Below are 16,227 nucleotides of genomic sequence, written 5' to 3' on the forward strand. Positions count from 1 at the left end.
GTTAGTTTCAAACCCAGGAAAACATGAGCATTTAAATAGCTTATATTTATACCTGCGGTGCCCAACAGGAATTGCATTCAAGCATGACTGCGTTACAACACTTTTTCCTCCTGCCCTCATTACAAGACCATGAAAGCAGTTTACAGAATTATACTTACAGAACTAATTTTGGAAGATGTTTAGTGTAATTATCACTCATTCCCCCTACCCCTTTCATTTCTATATGCAGAAAACCACAAACTGCATCACACAAACTGTTCACTGTGAGGAAGACTGTAAAGATCTGTTGGATGAATGAAGTCTGAAATCCCCTCTAATATCACACTGTAATAAAAAAAAATTATCAATTTCTGCTCCTTTACCATGGACTTTGTTCTAAAGTTACAACGTGGGGAAAAAGCCTTCAGTCTGACAGAACAATAGAGATAACACTGCAATAATAGAGATAACACTAGAAAGAGGCTCTAAATTAGTAAATGCCTTATGAGCATAGTTCAGCCACATTGAGAACTGTTTATCACTGAAAGAATGCACACCAAAAAATGAGATCAGCTTTTTATTGACAGGTTCTTGGCAGGTCCACACATTTTGAACTTTAGGTCTGGGTTATAAAATATGCACTGTCAGCAATTACTATTAGTCCTTTCCTTTGGTGCAATTAACATACATAGCTTAAATTGCTATCTCTTAACTGCTTGACTAGGCAGATACTCCTGCTTCATTAAACTTGACATTCCTCTGAAAATCAAACTGGTATTTCTAGTGCAACAATGTTGCTACACAGAAAGTAATGTGGTTAGCCCTGTAATGACTGACGCAGTTGTGCTTTTCAGGCACTGTTACTTAATATTCCCTACATATTAAAACACTTGGGTGATGAAGTAAAATGACATGAAAGTTCAAATGCAAACCTCCATGCTTTAGTGATTACAAAAGCACATAATTGTCATGGGTTACAGTTAATGCAATTCAAGGGGCTTAGATTTCTTTTTAATACAGGGCTGCTACACTATATAGCTCTAGAAATAATACATTTTTATTATATTCTCATAATAGAGGATAAAAGGTCCAAGTTCCAAGTACTGGTATCAAATTGCCAGCTTATAACTATGTATAAAAATGAGAGTCTGATTTCAGAAGTAGTTTATGGCACAACAAAAGAAGGGAAATTAAAGCTGTGGATAATGTACAGATGAGCAAAGAAATAATTCAGTGCTTTAGAGATTCCTTTCCTGTTCTCAGTTTCATTTAAACTGAAAGCAGAAATTTGCATCCTGAAAAATACAGCATTTCAAAATGGCATATGCACACATGGACTTTTAAAGCCATTGTATAGCTGTATTAATTTGAGACATTACAGATATTAATTATAATGTGCAGGACAGATTATTTTAAAAAGACAAAATTTAAAATCAGTTATTAAAAAGTCATGTCTTATGTCAAAATCCATGTTGTCTCACACAGACCAGTGTTTCTGGCGACATTGATGGAAATTCAACACACAGGTAAGGAGAACAGAATTTAGCCCAATTATGTATAATATAATAAGCTATCAAGAAAACATTGCTGTAAACAAATCTTTACTGAGAGGTGAGAGCCCTTTCACATACAGTACTACTTGATGCTGAATGTATATTTCCATCTAGCTACCATTCATTTCATACTAATTTTAAGTAAATGTTACTATTGTGCAATGATATAACTTTAGAATTTTTTGATAAAGTAATTTGGGGTTATCTTCAAAAGATTCTTAGAATGCCTGTGCTGTTAACGCATTAAGTGGACTACAGCTTACATACTCTTATCTACAATGTATTTCCATATAATTTATATGTAAACAGAATTTGTATTTCAAGCACCATTTAGGAAAATGAAACATATCTCAATTGTTGCAATGAAGTTGAAAGTCAGGTTTGGTCACCCTGTTACACATTCATCCTGGGTATCAAAGCAAATGTCTTCCAACCAACAGCATATGCTATCTCACATATTTTGCTCCTCAATTTTTCTCAAGATCAGAAACAGCATGGTAAAAATTTGTAAGGTGCATGAATAAAGGCCATTCCTGAAAAAGCTGCAACATTCTGACAGACACTCATAAAAAACATTTCAGAAAAAAATCCACACAGACATAAATATTCATTCTTAAAAGAACTACTTGCACAGGGGTCATTTCAGACTGGAGGAATGCACCTTACATGTGTGGCACTGACTTTATGGCACCTAAATCCCCTCCTCCTTTCTCCTAGACTCAGTTACAGCTCTTTCATACTGAAACGCCAGAATGAAGGGTTGAGCTTGAAGAGGAAAGATTCCAAAAGAGGTAGAAAACCTGTTTAACCCAACTGATTACATGCTACTTTTGTAGTAAAGACAGTGGCATAACTAGAAAAAGCATAAGAAAACAAAACCAAAACACCAAACCAAAGAAGGCAAGTTATCTGCCAAGAAATAGGGCAATGCAAAAATCCTACTTTAAACATGGATCTGCAAATTTTACAGCTGGAACTAAAGTGATACCAGAAAGCGACAGAACGTCAGAAGTCACTGAAAGATGCAGGAGTAACATCATAATAAAGAATATAACAAAGATTTTATCTTGAATTGTAAAGTACGAAATTTATGGATTCATGTTTCTCCTGTAGAATGGGTCATTTCAAAAGTGGACACCAGGATCAAAAAGTTGATATTAAGTCATTCATAATAAACATTCACAGAATAAATTACCTAAGATAAACAGAAATTTATTATTTTTCCCATTTTAAGAGATATCTTATAAAGAACTTAGTCATGAGTACAACTTACTACTTCTGTTTTCCCATTAGTAGTGAAGGAAATTGGTTGATGCTGGTTTTCAGAACCTTTTGTATTTTCAATAGGATTCTTCAATTTAAACTTGCTTTTAAACAAAAATTACAGCTGCTACACATGTCTAACTTTGTTCATGTGAATAGTTTAAGTAATTTTAATAACAGCTACTCTTGTGAACAGATGTTTTGTAGTAGGAGTGCTACAGTTTTCTAAATTAGTGCAATCTTTTTGTATTTGCAGACGCCCTCTAACTCTGACCTCCAGCCCCCCTTTCATTCCTGCTTCCAGAACTCTGAAATGAACCCTGCTTGTGCAACATCCACACAGTAATATTATAATGGAGACATAGTGTTTTGACAATAATAGGGAAAACAAAAGTTATGTCATTTCTCCTCTTCTTTATTCAAGTGGTTTCTAACAGACTCCAGAGACATATTCATAGCTGCTTGAAGCATGTCTTCTTCACTCATATCACCTCCTAAAGAAAATAAATGCATTTCAGTTGTAATAAATACACAGAGCTAGTTCTCAGCTGCAGTTAAATTTTTTTTTGTTCCTTCTGCCCACACCCACGTGTTTCCACCACTCCCAAAATTGGTTTTGTTTTTAAAAATCACTGAACATTTTGCACTTAGCTTTCCCTCCACAATGGTGGCTCTGTAACAAGAAACACATTAATTTTGGGTCACCAGTGCCCAATACTACACACTTACATTCTACTGAAAACTGGTTCCAGTAATTTGTCAGATATTACTCCAAGTTTATTACACTGTCATACAAGTTTAAGAATCATTTAGAAAACAAATTATTGGCACAAATCCTATCAGATTGCAATTTGTAATGCTCAAGCCAAACAAAACAAAAAAAGGCAAAGCCAGAACTCAAATGGTCTAACAGTAATGCTGTCCACTTTGAAACAGGATATTGACATTCAAAGCATAGCAGGCTTTTCAACAAAGCGATCCTTTCCTTCACTACATAGTTTGAATGGCTGCTGGAGTGAGGAAGTAGGCAGGTAAGGAAAGCTAGGAAACAGCGCAACACAAAAGTGAAAAAGACATAAAAATTTCAGTGTTGGAAATACGTTTAAAAAAAGATACCTGGGTCAGCTTCTGGAGTGCTTGAGCTTAGAGTTGGCTTATCATATAAGGTCAGGGCCTGATCTTGCTGCTGTAGCTGTTGTTGCTGCCTGAAAGTGTTACAAATTTATAAGAGAATAAGATTAACATCAACACAAAACCTGTAATCGAGTCTACTGCATTGTAAAGAAGGCCAAGACTGAGAATTAGCAGCTGTTTGGTTCAACTAACACTGCTGCAGCTAAAAATCTCTTCAATCGTCTCACCCTGCTAACTTTCAGACACCTATCTTCCCAACATTATACTCCAAGCCAACATCACTGTTTTCACAGTATCTGGATGTTCTGCATTCTTCATCTCTCATGCAAAGTCTAACTCCTCTCATCCATAGCATTTCACCCTGGTCTTTATCTCGTCCATTTCTAGGAGGCAGAGATAAGGAAAAGCTACAACAATAGCCCAACTATGTATCAAGAAGGTACTCCAGAACAACATAAAATATCATCTAGAATACTTTCATGTGATGCACACTAGAGGCATCATTAGCAGAAGCAAAGTCTTAGAAGTACTTTTCTTCAGGAAGACAATTACAGAAATTTACAGGATTTCATTTAAAATACTTCTATAACATGTATGTTTTCTTTCTTCACAAGACTGATGTTGCACTACTAACAGATCCCCTCTTATTTACAGGTTTCTGTTCTTCATAGGAACCACCTGGGAATAGCAAAATTCAGGTACTGTTAGGAAAACATTAAAGAAGTTAAGCTGTACCTCAATTCAGAAACTCATCCACACCCAAAAAACACTGAAAAATAACAACATGTACTTCCACATGCAGTTTTTTATAAACTACTTTACTTTTCAAAATATGCTTGCCGTCTCCTTCGCAATTCTTCTGAAGAAAGGGAGTCAGTCTGACTGGTGTGAGGTGACTGAAGAACATTCTGTGGTAAAGAGTCTGAGAACTCACTTCGACGACTACCTAAAACCAGAACATGCCATATCCTACTAACTACAGTAAAATGAAATATAGTTTAAGAAAATGTTTTCAAACTTGAGAGGTAGAAAGAGACTTGTTGGAGAAATAAGCACCTAGGCTAACTTCACTTGATACTGTCTCTCCTCCCCTTCCCTCCTGCCACCCTTTGCCAATTTGTTCTTGCTCCCTAAAGATCAATGCTAACATGAAAGTTACAACTCTTCAGAAGGTAGAAAGGAGAGCTACAGGTAATTCTGGGTTTTCCTTCTGTGCTTTAAAGCCAGTCTTCTCAGAGAGCTTGATGCATGCTCAAAAAAGTGGCTGACTGAAACCGACTGCAGTAGTCACCTAAAGCATAAGCAACATGAACACTGTACATGAAATTTGTATGAGCACTGCACCTTGCATGCTGAGTTGGATGGCTCTGCGAAGATCAGCTTCTTCATCTTCCATATCAATTTCCTGCCTGCTTAGAGCCAGGGCTCTCTGAAAATTCTCCTCATCTTCATCTAACATGCCTGTTCCATCAAAGGGATGGTTAACTTCTATTGCTTGGTCCACATCACTTCTGGGTAGCCTGTGAAATGGACATATTTATAGCAGAACTCAAACAGAAATGACATTAACTTTCACTGTGAGATTGAAAGGATTTTTTTCTGATTTAACTCCACTTTTTTTTTAACTTTGGAAAAAAACATTTATATTGTGAAAATTGTTACATAAACAAGTATTTTCATTTCTACATGAAAAAGCTTAAAAGGGCTGTGAACAGCTTGCAGCTGTAAAAATGAAAATACTGCAATTCCAAATGCATGCACATGTTGAGAAGAACCTATTCCATAGGAAAAACTTCAAAAACATAAGCCAACAAAAAGCACTAACGCATGTTATTCAAACTTATTGCTATTTAAACAGTTACATCAGCAGAGAACAGTGCATCTGGTCCCCTCAGGAAGCTTTGATGACCACACTAGGAGAACACATCCTCTGTGAAGTATACACACTTTCCATGTTATTGCCAAGTATCTTGTTTTTATTCCATCAATTAACAACAACCAGTTTATTATTTCTTCCACTTTGTAAAGATAATGACTTAATTCCTCTGAAAAGCCTTAAGCCTTTTTATCAGTATGCAATTTATTCACTATGAATATGTAATAAAATTATTGCAGAAGTTCTACTTTATATGCTTTCAAGGATGTTTTATATTAGCAGTATGCACCACAACAGAGCAGTACCACAACATTTACAGTGGAATTATTGCGAGAGAGAATGCTGTATGATTTATACGATATCAAATTCAGATAGGCATTTCTCATTCTTTACTTGTGACAAAATGCACAAGCCAGTCTTAATTATAGGTTGATTACTATTAACCATAGTTTGTTAAGGTTTGATAACCCATTTTACTGTATTTGGAAAAATGCTGTAATCAAGAAGTTAAAAATGTGCACTATACAACACTTAGGCACATGGAAAGCTAAATCCTTATTAACATAGCTTTTTCCCACTTAAAATACACCATTTGTGTTCTACCAACTTGCTTTTACTGTGTGCAGCAGTAATAAGCATATTGAACTGAAGGTACCTCTAATTACTTCTTAAGAGGGTTGTTTCCATGTAGGCATTAATCGTGGAAACCAATCATACTGAATATTATTAAAATCAAGTCTCTATTTAGCTTACCTCTGATCTCTTGGCTGGGCTGTCTCTTCTCCAATTAGTTTTGGTCGCTGCATCTGCTGTACCCGAATCATCTGCAACAGCTGATCAGCCTCACAGTCTGGCAGGTCACCTTTTACTACAAATATGGAATAACCTGAGAAAAATAAATCATAAGTATATAGCATTAAGGTGCATGCATAAACACTCTAAAAAACGCACACTATATGGAACACAATGATGTGCAATTTATTACAATGTAAGGCTCTACCTTTTATTATAAGGACTTGGGTTATTTCACTATTTCAATCATAAAACTACGGGTAGTTAACTGAATACATAAGTTCTAATAAATAATGATCATTACCTACTTTCATTTAATGAGATTTAACATCTGCAAGTTACTATTACCTTCCTGTTGTAACTGAGCCAAGAAAAGTGCAAGATATGTATCTGATATTAGTTCTGGACCCATCAAGAGAGAGTTCAAGTTAAACCACTGTAATTAAGAAAAAAAAGGTTTGAGAGAACAAATTAGCATAAAGATTACTTGGTAATCCATTTCTGTACATTGTGGTTATTTTCTATAATGGAATATCTGAATAAATCTAGTAACATAAACTATCAAATTAAAAGTCTTTTGAAGCACAAAACCTATTCTGGTAAAGGCAACCCTTCAAATACTCTTCAGCTAACAGGAAACCTGAGTTGGGGAAATCACTGCACGCTCTCTCCCATTACTGAACACTGGTACCAGGCAAACAGATTAAAACAGGTAAACTAAAATATAATGGTAGAAGAATTATTTCAGACATCATTCTAAAATTCTGCTTAATCCTACTTTTAAATCTGTTCAGAGACGAATGAAGGAAGAAACCTTCCATAAGTTAATGCTGTATCTTAACAAGTTAATAGATAAAGGAAACAGAAGTTGAATTATTTCCATAAAATACTTCATTAAACATTCTGCCTTTACTAGCTGGTGATGCTGAAAACTATTGTTTACTTCTCTGATACAATTTTTAAATACAAAAAATTACTAAACACGAACTCAAATTTAATATGCTGACAGTACAGCATATTACAATAGGGGATGCTTGAGATAAATATACACAGATCATTTCTAGTTCCCTGAATAAGGCAACTAGTTATTTATAGTACTTCTAGATATAATCAACATGGACAACAAAATATTCTACCTTTAAAACCCCTCATATATTGCAATCAATCTGAAGAACATTTTTTATACCATACTCATTCAATAATATCCAATTTTAACCAAGAAGCACCATTTCAAATAGTAGAAGGAGAATTCTATCTTCATTCTTACAAAAATGCATTTATGTACCCAAACTTCAATATATGCAGTCATACACTTGCGGTCAGGCCCGTACTATAATTCACCTGGACTACAGATAAGTGACTATCTACCATTCTGTCATTGTCACAATTTGTCAAAAACACCCTTTGCCACTAGGAAAGGCTAAGACTACCAACAGCATAGGAGTGGGGAATAAACAGTTAGGTGAACAAATACGATGGACAGATTACTGACAAACTTTTAAAAGGGAATATAGAAGAGGAAAGTTTTTTCTCTATAAAAAACTTCTATAAAAAAAAGCAAACTAATTTTGCTTTAACTGTAATAGGAGCAGGTCAAACCTGAGGCAACCATTTTGCCTATCTTTTCTCATTACTCTCTAGTTAAGACACCTAGTTTTGTCTTCAAGTGGTTACAAGCCACATGTACAAGCAAAAGACATCCGCCCCTTCAACTTAGAACATTTTGGGCTAGAACGTGCTCTCACAAAATTCCACCCACCATGGTTGTATATATAATATGAAACATTCCCATACTTTTAAGAGAGACCATTCAGCCTTTTTAATATCGAATATATAAAAATTGCCTGTAAACATTTAGACATAAAGCAGAAGAGTAGAGCTTAGTTTGCTTACTCACAGGTAAATTTTTTGTAATTTTTTTTTTACATCTGCATGACAACATAGGTAGCTACCACTTGCAAAGTGAACCGAATAGATAAATAAGACTCCTGTCCACTACTGTAGAATCTAAATGCTTATTTAATTAACATTTTCTATGACAAAAAAAGCCCCCCAAAAAATCCAAACACCAAACCAGCTTAAGTTGTATAAAAGCTTATGCGGTGTGATTCAGAACAATGATTGACTACCGAAATAGAACACTGCATTGATGTTACAAGGGACACGGACATGACCTGAGTTATTATGTACGTACCATACACTTGTATGGCCATCCCTTACCTTTAGTAGCTATTTCCTGCTTATAATAGAATTGTTTGAGAAAGTTTTCCAAAACAGTGTGAAGTTGTTCTTTTACTTTCCTCAACCTTATCCTGATGGTTACTCTTAAATACTAGCAATCATAAATATGAATACATTTGAAATTTGAACTTTCTCTTATAACTACTGTCCATTTAAATAAACACAATTATTTTTTTCAACATCAATAATTCAGTGCATTAAAGTTTGCATTCTATAGGGATCCTAACCCTTGCCTAGGACTCCTTCCCCCTCAACCCCCACACCCACCCCCTACAATTTTTCTGCTACTTTTCATGCAGAAAAGAAAGAACAGTTAAGACACCACACAGACTCTACCAGAGCTGTAGCTCCCTAGAGGACAAGTTCACTGAGGAACTGATCCTAGGATCCTTCCCCACGCTCACATTCATAAAAAATGTCAGGCAGTTTTTGTGATGTAACAAACATTTACTTTTTAATTATTTTTTTTTAATATGGGGTACTGTTAAAGCAAACCGCAGCAAAAGCTTGCAAAAGGCCAACACATGGTCTACTCGCAACCACTTTTCCACCCCCATTGTGAAGTCAATTTTTAAATAAAGAAAGACAGTGTCACCTGTTTTCCTAACTTTCGAACTGTAAACCAGTGTTCCTTATAATTACAAATAAATGATTTTTCATTTCTGTAAAAAGAAAAACAAAAGGTATAGATAACATTAAATACTCTAATATTTGAGTGCATATTAATGTTTAAGTTCTTTGCTACCACTAATTTAAACTTATATTAAAAATTTCAGTAACATAACTGTTCATGTTACAGAGTACTCATACTGCTTTTATAACATTTAGGAAGCTGTCAATGTTACTGAAATCTCTGTATACCTGTGATGCCACAGATACTGAGATATCATGAAGGCACAGAGGGCAGATGCTCATATACATCCCAAAAAAGAAAAAAGTAAAGACAGAGGAGATAACATCAGAATGCAACAGAGCTTGAAATAGTAGTTTTAAAGGATGATTTAAACCATAGGTTAAGTGTGTTATTTTCCTGTAAAATGAAAGAAGGTTGCCAAGAAAAAAAAAAAAAAGTCTTACATAGGGTCGATCCCAAGCCTCTGATACTCTGGGCTGTTGAAGAGGATTAGTTCTAAACCCCAAACTTTCAAGGCATTGCTTATAACCTGTCAAAAAATAGCACTTTTCATGAGTCAAATCGGTCAAATCAAATGTAAGCAATGCAACCATTTTAGCTGCTATAAACAATTATGTTGTTTTCATAAACTTCGATTTCAAGACATTGCTAGGAAACCTAGGAATCACATTATTCAAAATGCAGCTGTCATGAATCTACACACAAACATAACACACATACCATATCTAAGAGGAAGTAGCAAAACTAGAATTTACCTGAGATGCGTTAATAAGCTTACTCCCCCAGACAAAGCTGTAACTTCACCTCCCACAGACACTTCATAAGTTGTCATCTCTCTCTCTCTGCTCTCAACACACTGTTCTGCCTCCCCTCCCCCCAATATGTCATCTTTCCCCACAGTAACTATTGAAATTCTGCACCACTGGATTGTCACAGGATCAGTCAGGTATATTAGAACAAACTCTTTTACAATAACTCTTTAAAGCATCTGAAATAATGCTGTAGAAAAATTTAAATTAACAATTCATCTTCCTTTCAGTAAGCTGACTATGCAGCAAATGAGCAAAGCAATAACAGGACAAAAAAAGAATATGAGGAAGCATTTTTTTTCATCTATGGAAGCAGCACAAACAAGAACACAAGAAATGCCAATCTGTTAATGGTTTTTCACTGAATAGAAAAACAGAAAAGAAGCTCTCAAGGGATTCTGGAACATTGACAAGCACCTCTGAAAGCTCAGAAGACAGTCAAAGGTGCAAAGCATTGCCTACAGCTCCAGTCTAAACACAAGCCTCAATTCAGTGTCCAATACCATTTTTTTCTTTTTTTTTTCTGGTTTAAGTAGTTATTATTAATTACTTTTCCATTATGGTCCTTAAAAAAAAAAACAACCACCAACCCCACCCCCACCCCCAGCTCCCCAGCCCTAAAGTGTCTGGAGTGTGTTATAAAAACTGTAATGCAGAGATAATCACAGCTTTTTCCATTCTGCAGACCACTGTGATAACCCTGTAACCATTGCCAAGGGCTTTACAGTCTATAATTTGAGAAAACAATCTCAACTCTGCTTTTCCACCAGTAGTCTATGGGAGTCAAGATCTATACCTGGAGTGCCCACGAGAAGCAACTTGAAATCAAGTTTATTGCCAGCAGGTGTCATTTTGCAGTTCAGGAGTCCATGCTGCTATTATGTGTTTAAGGGCCTATGAACTGAAGAACTGCAAGTCACTGCTCTTAATGGAAAAAAGAATGAAGATGTGCAAGTCCAGCACTTAATCCCATTAACCCTATAAACAGGAAACTAGATGAAAAAACTTGATGCCATTTAAATTATATAAGAGAATATACTGCATAAAAAAATTTCTGTCAGTATAAAGCTGTGCTTACTTGAATTGAGAAGAATCCACTGTCATCCATATTTACAGAAGGCTGCTGCTCAGTGTGAAGTTGGGAGGGAGAAAAGGGAAAAATGGTGTAAGCATAAAAGGTCAGAAATAATTCAGTTTTGAAAGTAAGTATAACTGCACATACTTGAAGCAACAACTCAGCATGACCTAGTCTGTAAGGCTGATTACAATGCCTAAATAAGTTTATTAATTAAAAACTCAAACCTTTAAATTAGAAATTCTCAGTGCTTAAAAGACAGACAGGCATGGGAACTTCTGTTCCTGTCTCTGCCACTGGCTTACAAAACCAAAAAGCAAATTGCTGATCCTCCTCCTCACCATGTCTGACCTTCCTACCGGTAAGACAAAGATGGTGTAGCTTTTTGTAGAATTGTTGTAAAGCTGTACTAGTAACATTTGAAAATGCCAGATTCAAGATACGTGAATTAAAAGGCCTATAAATTTATGAAGTTTTAGCACTGGGAATTAAACCTCCTCTAGCTATGCAAGAACACATTTGTTCTACACAAGATTTCAGGCAAATACCAAGCAATCTCAAATTAAGATTATTTTACCTGTAAAAATGTTCTATATTCTTCACTAGACACTCCTCCCTCTGCCATTCTCATTCTTTCTTCCTCATCCAACTGCTGTGCAATAGAGGATAACTCAACAGGGCTAAAATATTCCCCTTGTAGCAAATTATTCAGACAGTGCTGGGCACACAATGAGCCTTCTTGCTAACATAGGAAGAGACAAAAATACCAAAGACAACCAAAAAATCAGGTTAATGTTTTACTCTGTAAAGCAACTCAACCATTTCATTCTGGCAAACTTCCTGCCCTACCCACTCGCCCAGAATGCCATATATTCTTCAGATGTGTTATGCTGCAAGGCATAAAATACAACCCTCCCATCAACTTGATGTGAACAGCCCTCCCCCCCACCTTTTATTCCCTCAATGAAATTTATGTAAAAATATTACATTTGAAAACACTGTAAAAATTCCCAGTGGCCTGACCAAATCACACAAGGACCCTGCAGCCATCAGGACAATGGATTCTGTCCTCTTCCAAATCGCCACCACACGGAAATGAAACAGTTTAGATCTGTACTTCCCAGTAACAAATGTTTTCTGGAACAGATGCTCTCTCATACTTTTCTTCCCTGCCAAGTGTGTCTATTAGCAACATGCTCTCCACATGTAGCTACAGAAAAGTAAACCATTAGGACTTTGGACAGATTTAAAATACACATTTTCAGAATGTATTTCCTTCATTTCAGGTTACTCACCCAGTTCAGGTTATAACCATTTTTTCTATTGCCAAGAAAGTGATTAGGTACTGGAGGAGCAGTAAAGCTCATTCTCCACGTGAAATTTACGTATAGGAGCTAGGTAAAAGAAGCTAATGCTACTGCTTCTAAAAACTTGGTAAGAATGATGAGGTGACAAGAAAACATAAAAAAGAAATTAGCATATTAATCAAAATATTTTTTTGTTAATAAACCATTTCAACAGAAAACACTTCAGTCACTTTGTTACATATTCAGCACACTGGAAATAATGGAAGTACAATATAATATTTTTAGACTGTCAACCCAAATTAAAAACTAGTAAAATTGCAATGTCAGTCATGATTTTGTTGCATAAATAAAAAAAATATATAATCTGAATGCATGTCAGGCTCCAACATTTTCGTAAGTGCAAATAAAATACTGCCTTGTTAAAAAAAAAACCAAGCCAATTAGTCTTTCCTGTGAAAAGCAACCTTTCTTTACAATCCTGCTTTCCTCTTGTTTTAATCAGTCCTCATTTTTATTTGCATTAAAAATGCTAAAATGCATGCACTCTATTAAAAACAAAACTAAAACTCCTCAACAAAAATAAAGAGCACCTCCCTCTCCCAGGAAATCCACAGAACCTAAGAATACAGCAGCATGCCTTGAAGGAACGTTCTTTAAACTTCCCTGAAAGTCTCATACAAATCATATGCACACGTCTCCCATGATCTGCCTTACAGCAGGAACCTCAAAAACTTAACCCTAGATTACAGAATCTTCCTAGGGCTTCATCACTTAACTGAGCAGCAAGTTATTAAAGCTAGATTGGCTGTACAGCCAGGGTTCAACTGAATCCAGAAGCCATCCCCAGTTCACATCCTTCCCACACAAGAAACTCAAGACTAAACACCAGCTCCTGTCCCTTCAGGACCACATCCCTGCTGCTGGTCATATGACAAAACTATAAGAGAAGAACCTGCTTAAGAATCACAGGTTTCTCCACCAGAATTATATGAAACTGATTTAGAAACAAAGAGGTATTAAAATACCTTTGAAAATTAGTTGTATCGCAGGCTTAAATCTTAATTTCACTACAAGGACCTTTCTGTATTTGTACAGTTTTATCTTAAAGTAAGAAACTTTAATGCTCATACACAAAATTAGTACATATTAAGTGAAAAATGCAGAAAACTGATCTTACAGCTTTTAATAGACATTAACGTCAATTTTTTCCCCAGAAAATATTGTGTATTTCCATAATCTAAAATCCCCTTGTCGAAACCTATTTTGATGAAAACAGTTGCCCTGCTTTCAATGTTTTCCACCACCTGTATCTTATCAAAGAAAAGACCATCTTCTAAGACATGTGCTCCTTAAGACCCACTCTCTGTTACCACCACGCCCCTGTTAAAATGCCATGTTCCTTAGGTCTTTGTTTGTTAAATTGCTTTTATGAATACCATGTTTTTCATGCCTTTTTATTGGAACATCTACGGTGGGCAGATTCAAGTGTGTGTGCAGCACTTGAAATATTTTGACAACGCTTGATAGGGTGGGTGGTGGGTGGGTGGCATGATCCCTTAAGAAAGAAGCCAGAGGTTCAGTTATTGTTACTACTCTACTCAAAATTTAACAAGCTAAAAATATTTGGTACTCCAATTTAAAACAGGTGTAACTTTGTAACTGTATAACTAACTTAACCAGGGAGCAGTGTACATTTCATATGTGAGAGGCCCAAGACTGTACCCTCCACTTGCCCAAAACCTGTAGGAACTACAAATTACAATCCGTTTATAACTTTGAATGCATTATGCTCTGTCACGTCAATGTCAGCAGTTTTGTTATTTAACCAGAAAGAAACTTAGACATTAAAAATTTATTATTTCATTATATGATAGGCCAGATAACAGTAAGGTACATTTGTTTTGAACTCATTTTAAAATTTAGACTGGAACTCAAGGTCACTGTATCAGAGGCCGTAATGGCTGAAATCCAATACTCCTCTTCTGAACAGCAGCTGCTTAACACAACAACGCTTGCCTAGTTTTGCAACCCAAACCTAGTTTGAAAGAACACTCCTCGGGTTCTGTGGGTTTCAGAACAGTAAATTTTTTGGTTTTTAAAATCAAGTTACAATTATTTTGCTTTATTTGCCAAGAAAACAAACCATTATACATGAGAACAGTGTACAAAACCAATGTTAATCTTAACAGCAGTGCAGAAGCATTAGCAAATATATCAAAACAACCAACTATATTTGAGTAGCATGAAAACATAAATAGCTTGTATTTGGGAACCCGGATAAACCACAGCAGGTCATAGGCACATTGGTCCTCCAAACAAGGAAACTCTGTTCAGCTCAGAGGCACAGTACATAAATCAGGATTTCCTTAACAGCTCTCCCTCTCCCTGCTCCTTACAGAACCCCAGCCAAGCCAGGCTAGGTGATGTGTCCGAGAGCACTGACACCCCTGCCTGCCGCTGCTCATCTTCATGCTCACTTCCAAGCCATGCGAGCTCTCCCTTAAGAAACACAAGCAGTTGTAGCCTGCACCTTCCTGTACGCACGGTCTACTTCTAAAGGCCCAAGAGAGGCAGCCACCGTGCGACAGGAAACGCTGAGGCTCAGCCCTGACTCTCTTTGATCTCCGGTAAGATTTCCTTCCCTCGCCGAGCCGGGCCGGGCCTCTGGAACCGCCGGGCGGGAGAGCCGCAGCTCTCCCGAGCCAGAGCAAACCGCACCGCCGCCTCACCCTGCCACCTGACGGGTGCCCGGGGAGGGGCAGCGGGCTCGGCTGCGCAGGGGCCAGGCGCACCCCGTGGGTATCGCGGGCTGCCCCCGTGCCAGCGCAGGGACAGGAGACACAGCAGCCACCCCTCAGAGAAAGCACTCCTGACCCGGCCGGCCGGCCAGCCAGCCAGCGGCACAACCCCCCCCCAGGCCGGCCGGCAGCCTCCAGAAGAAGCAGAAGCTCGCCCCGTCCCTCACTCACCCGCTCATGGAAGATCGACTCCATGTTTATTGTCAACGGCCAGCAACCCCCGCCTCACGTGACCTCCCCAACCAATCAAACCCTCCCTTGCTCGCTGACCGGCTGCAGCCAATCCGCGCAGGGCCCTGGCTGGGCTGGCCGCCCGGATGAGGCCGTGGCGCGGGCTGGTGGCCGTGGCGGCGCCCCCTGCCGGCGAGGAGGCCGAGGGGGCTGACCCACCGCCTCCGCTGGCCGGGAGCGCCCCCGGGCAGGGCGGCGGGAGGCCGCCTTCGCGGAGAGCTCGACACACACGTACTACCTGTTCTTCCCGTGTCATTAGCACGAATTCCAGAACACCCCGCACTGCCTGTTCCCTCGGAAAGGTTCGCTCTCCCTGCGGCACGCATTCGGCAAAGGCCCAGCAGCGCCAGCTCCCCGTGCCTTCTCAGCAGCCGCCCGGCCCTTCCACCTTCCTGCGCTCACTCGGCCGCAAAGCTGCAGCACCCCGCTGGCTGCCGCTCCACCGAGCCTACAGAGGAAATCTGAAAACAAACCTGCTCAGATTCAATTAAAAAAAACAACTACAGACAACTGTCGACCACGTTCTGGGTCTACA

The 16,227-nt window shown here is 37.9% G+C and overlaps 1 protein-coding gene across 3 annotated transcripts; it reads right to left on the minus strand.

Moving 5' to 3' along the window:
• Positions 1–543: 543 nt before the first annotated feature.
• On the minus strand, positions 544–15,717 carry ATXN3 (ataxin 3). Of its 3 annotated transcripts, none has more exons than XM_056347315.1 (11): positions 15,633–15,717; positions 11,934–12,098; positions 11,360–11,404; positions 9,916–10,001; positions 9,434–9,500; positions 6,946–7,033; positions 6,559–6,691; positions 5,274–5,449; positions 4,752–4,875; positions 3,912–4,000; positions 544–3,289 (listed from the first exon to the last, which is right to left on the minus strand). In XM_056347315.1, exons 1-11 carry the CDS (start codon positions 15,654–15,656, stop codon positions 3,195–3,197), a joined length of 1,092 nt encoding a protein of 363 aa, XP_056203290.1. In that variant the 5' UTR covers positions 15,657–15,717; the 3' UTR covers positions 544–3,194. The 3 variants fall into 3 exon arrangements, with proteins under 3 accessions (XP_056203290.1, XP_056203291.1, XP_056203292.1); XM_056347316.1 differs by having other exon boundaries at positions 11,934–12,094; positions 15,633–15,710; XM_056347317.1 differs by lacking the exons at positions 11,360–11,404; positions 11,934–12,098 and having other exon boundaries at positions 15,633–15,671.
• Between the last annotated feature and the right edge of the window lie 510 nt (positions 15,718–16,227).

Source organism: Falco biarmicus, chromosome 7 (assembly GCF_023638135.1).
Source record: "Falco biarmicus isolate bFalBia1 chromosome 7, bFalBia1.pri, whole genome shotgun sequence".
NCBI classification, from domain to species: domain Eukaryota; kingdom Metazoa; phylum Chordata; class Aves; order Falconiformes; family Falconidae; genus Falco; species Falco biarmicus.

Coding starts and splice junctions, on each gene's coding strand:
- ATXN3 (XM_056347315.1), bottom strand. CDS start 15,656: ATGGAGTCGATCTTCCATGAGCGG. Junction 11,405..11,933: donor AATATAGAACATTTTTACAG/GTAAAATAATCT, acceptor CACACTGAGCAG/CAGCCTTCTGTAAATATGGA. Junction 5,450..6,558: donor GCCCAGCCAAGAGATCAGAG/GTAAGCTAAATA, acceptor TCCATTTCACAG/GCTACCCAGAAGTGATGTGG.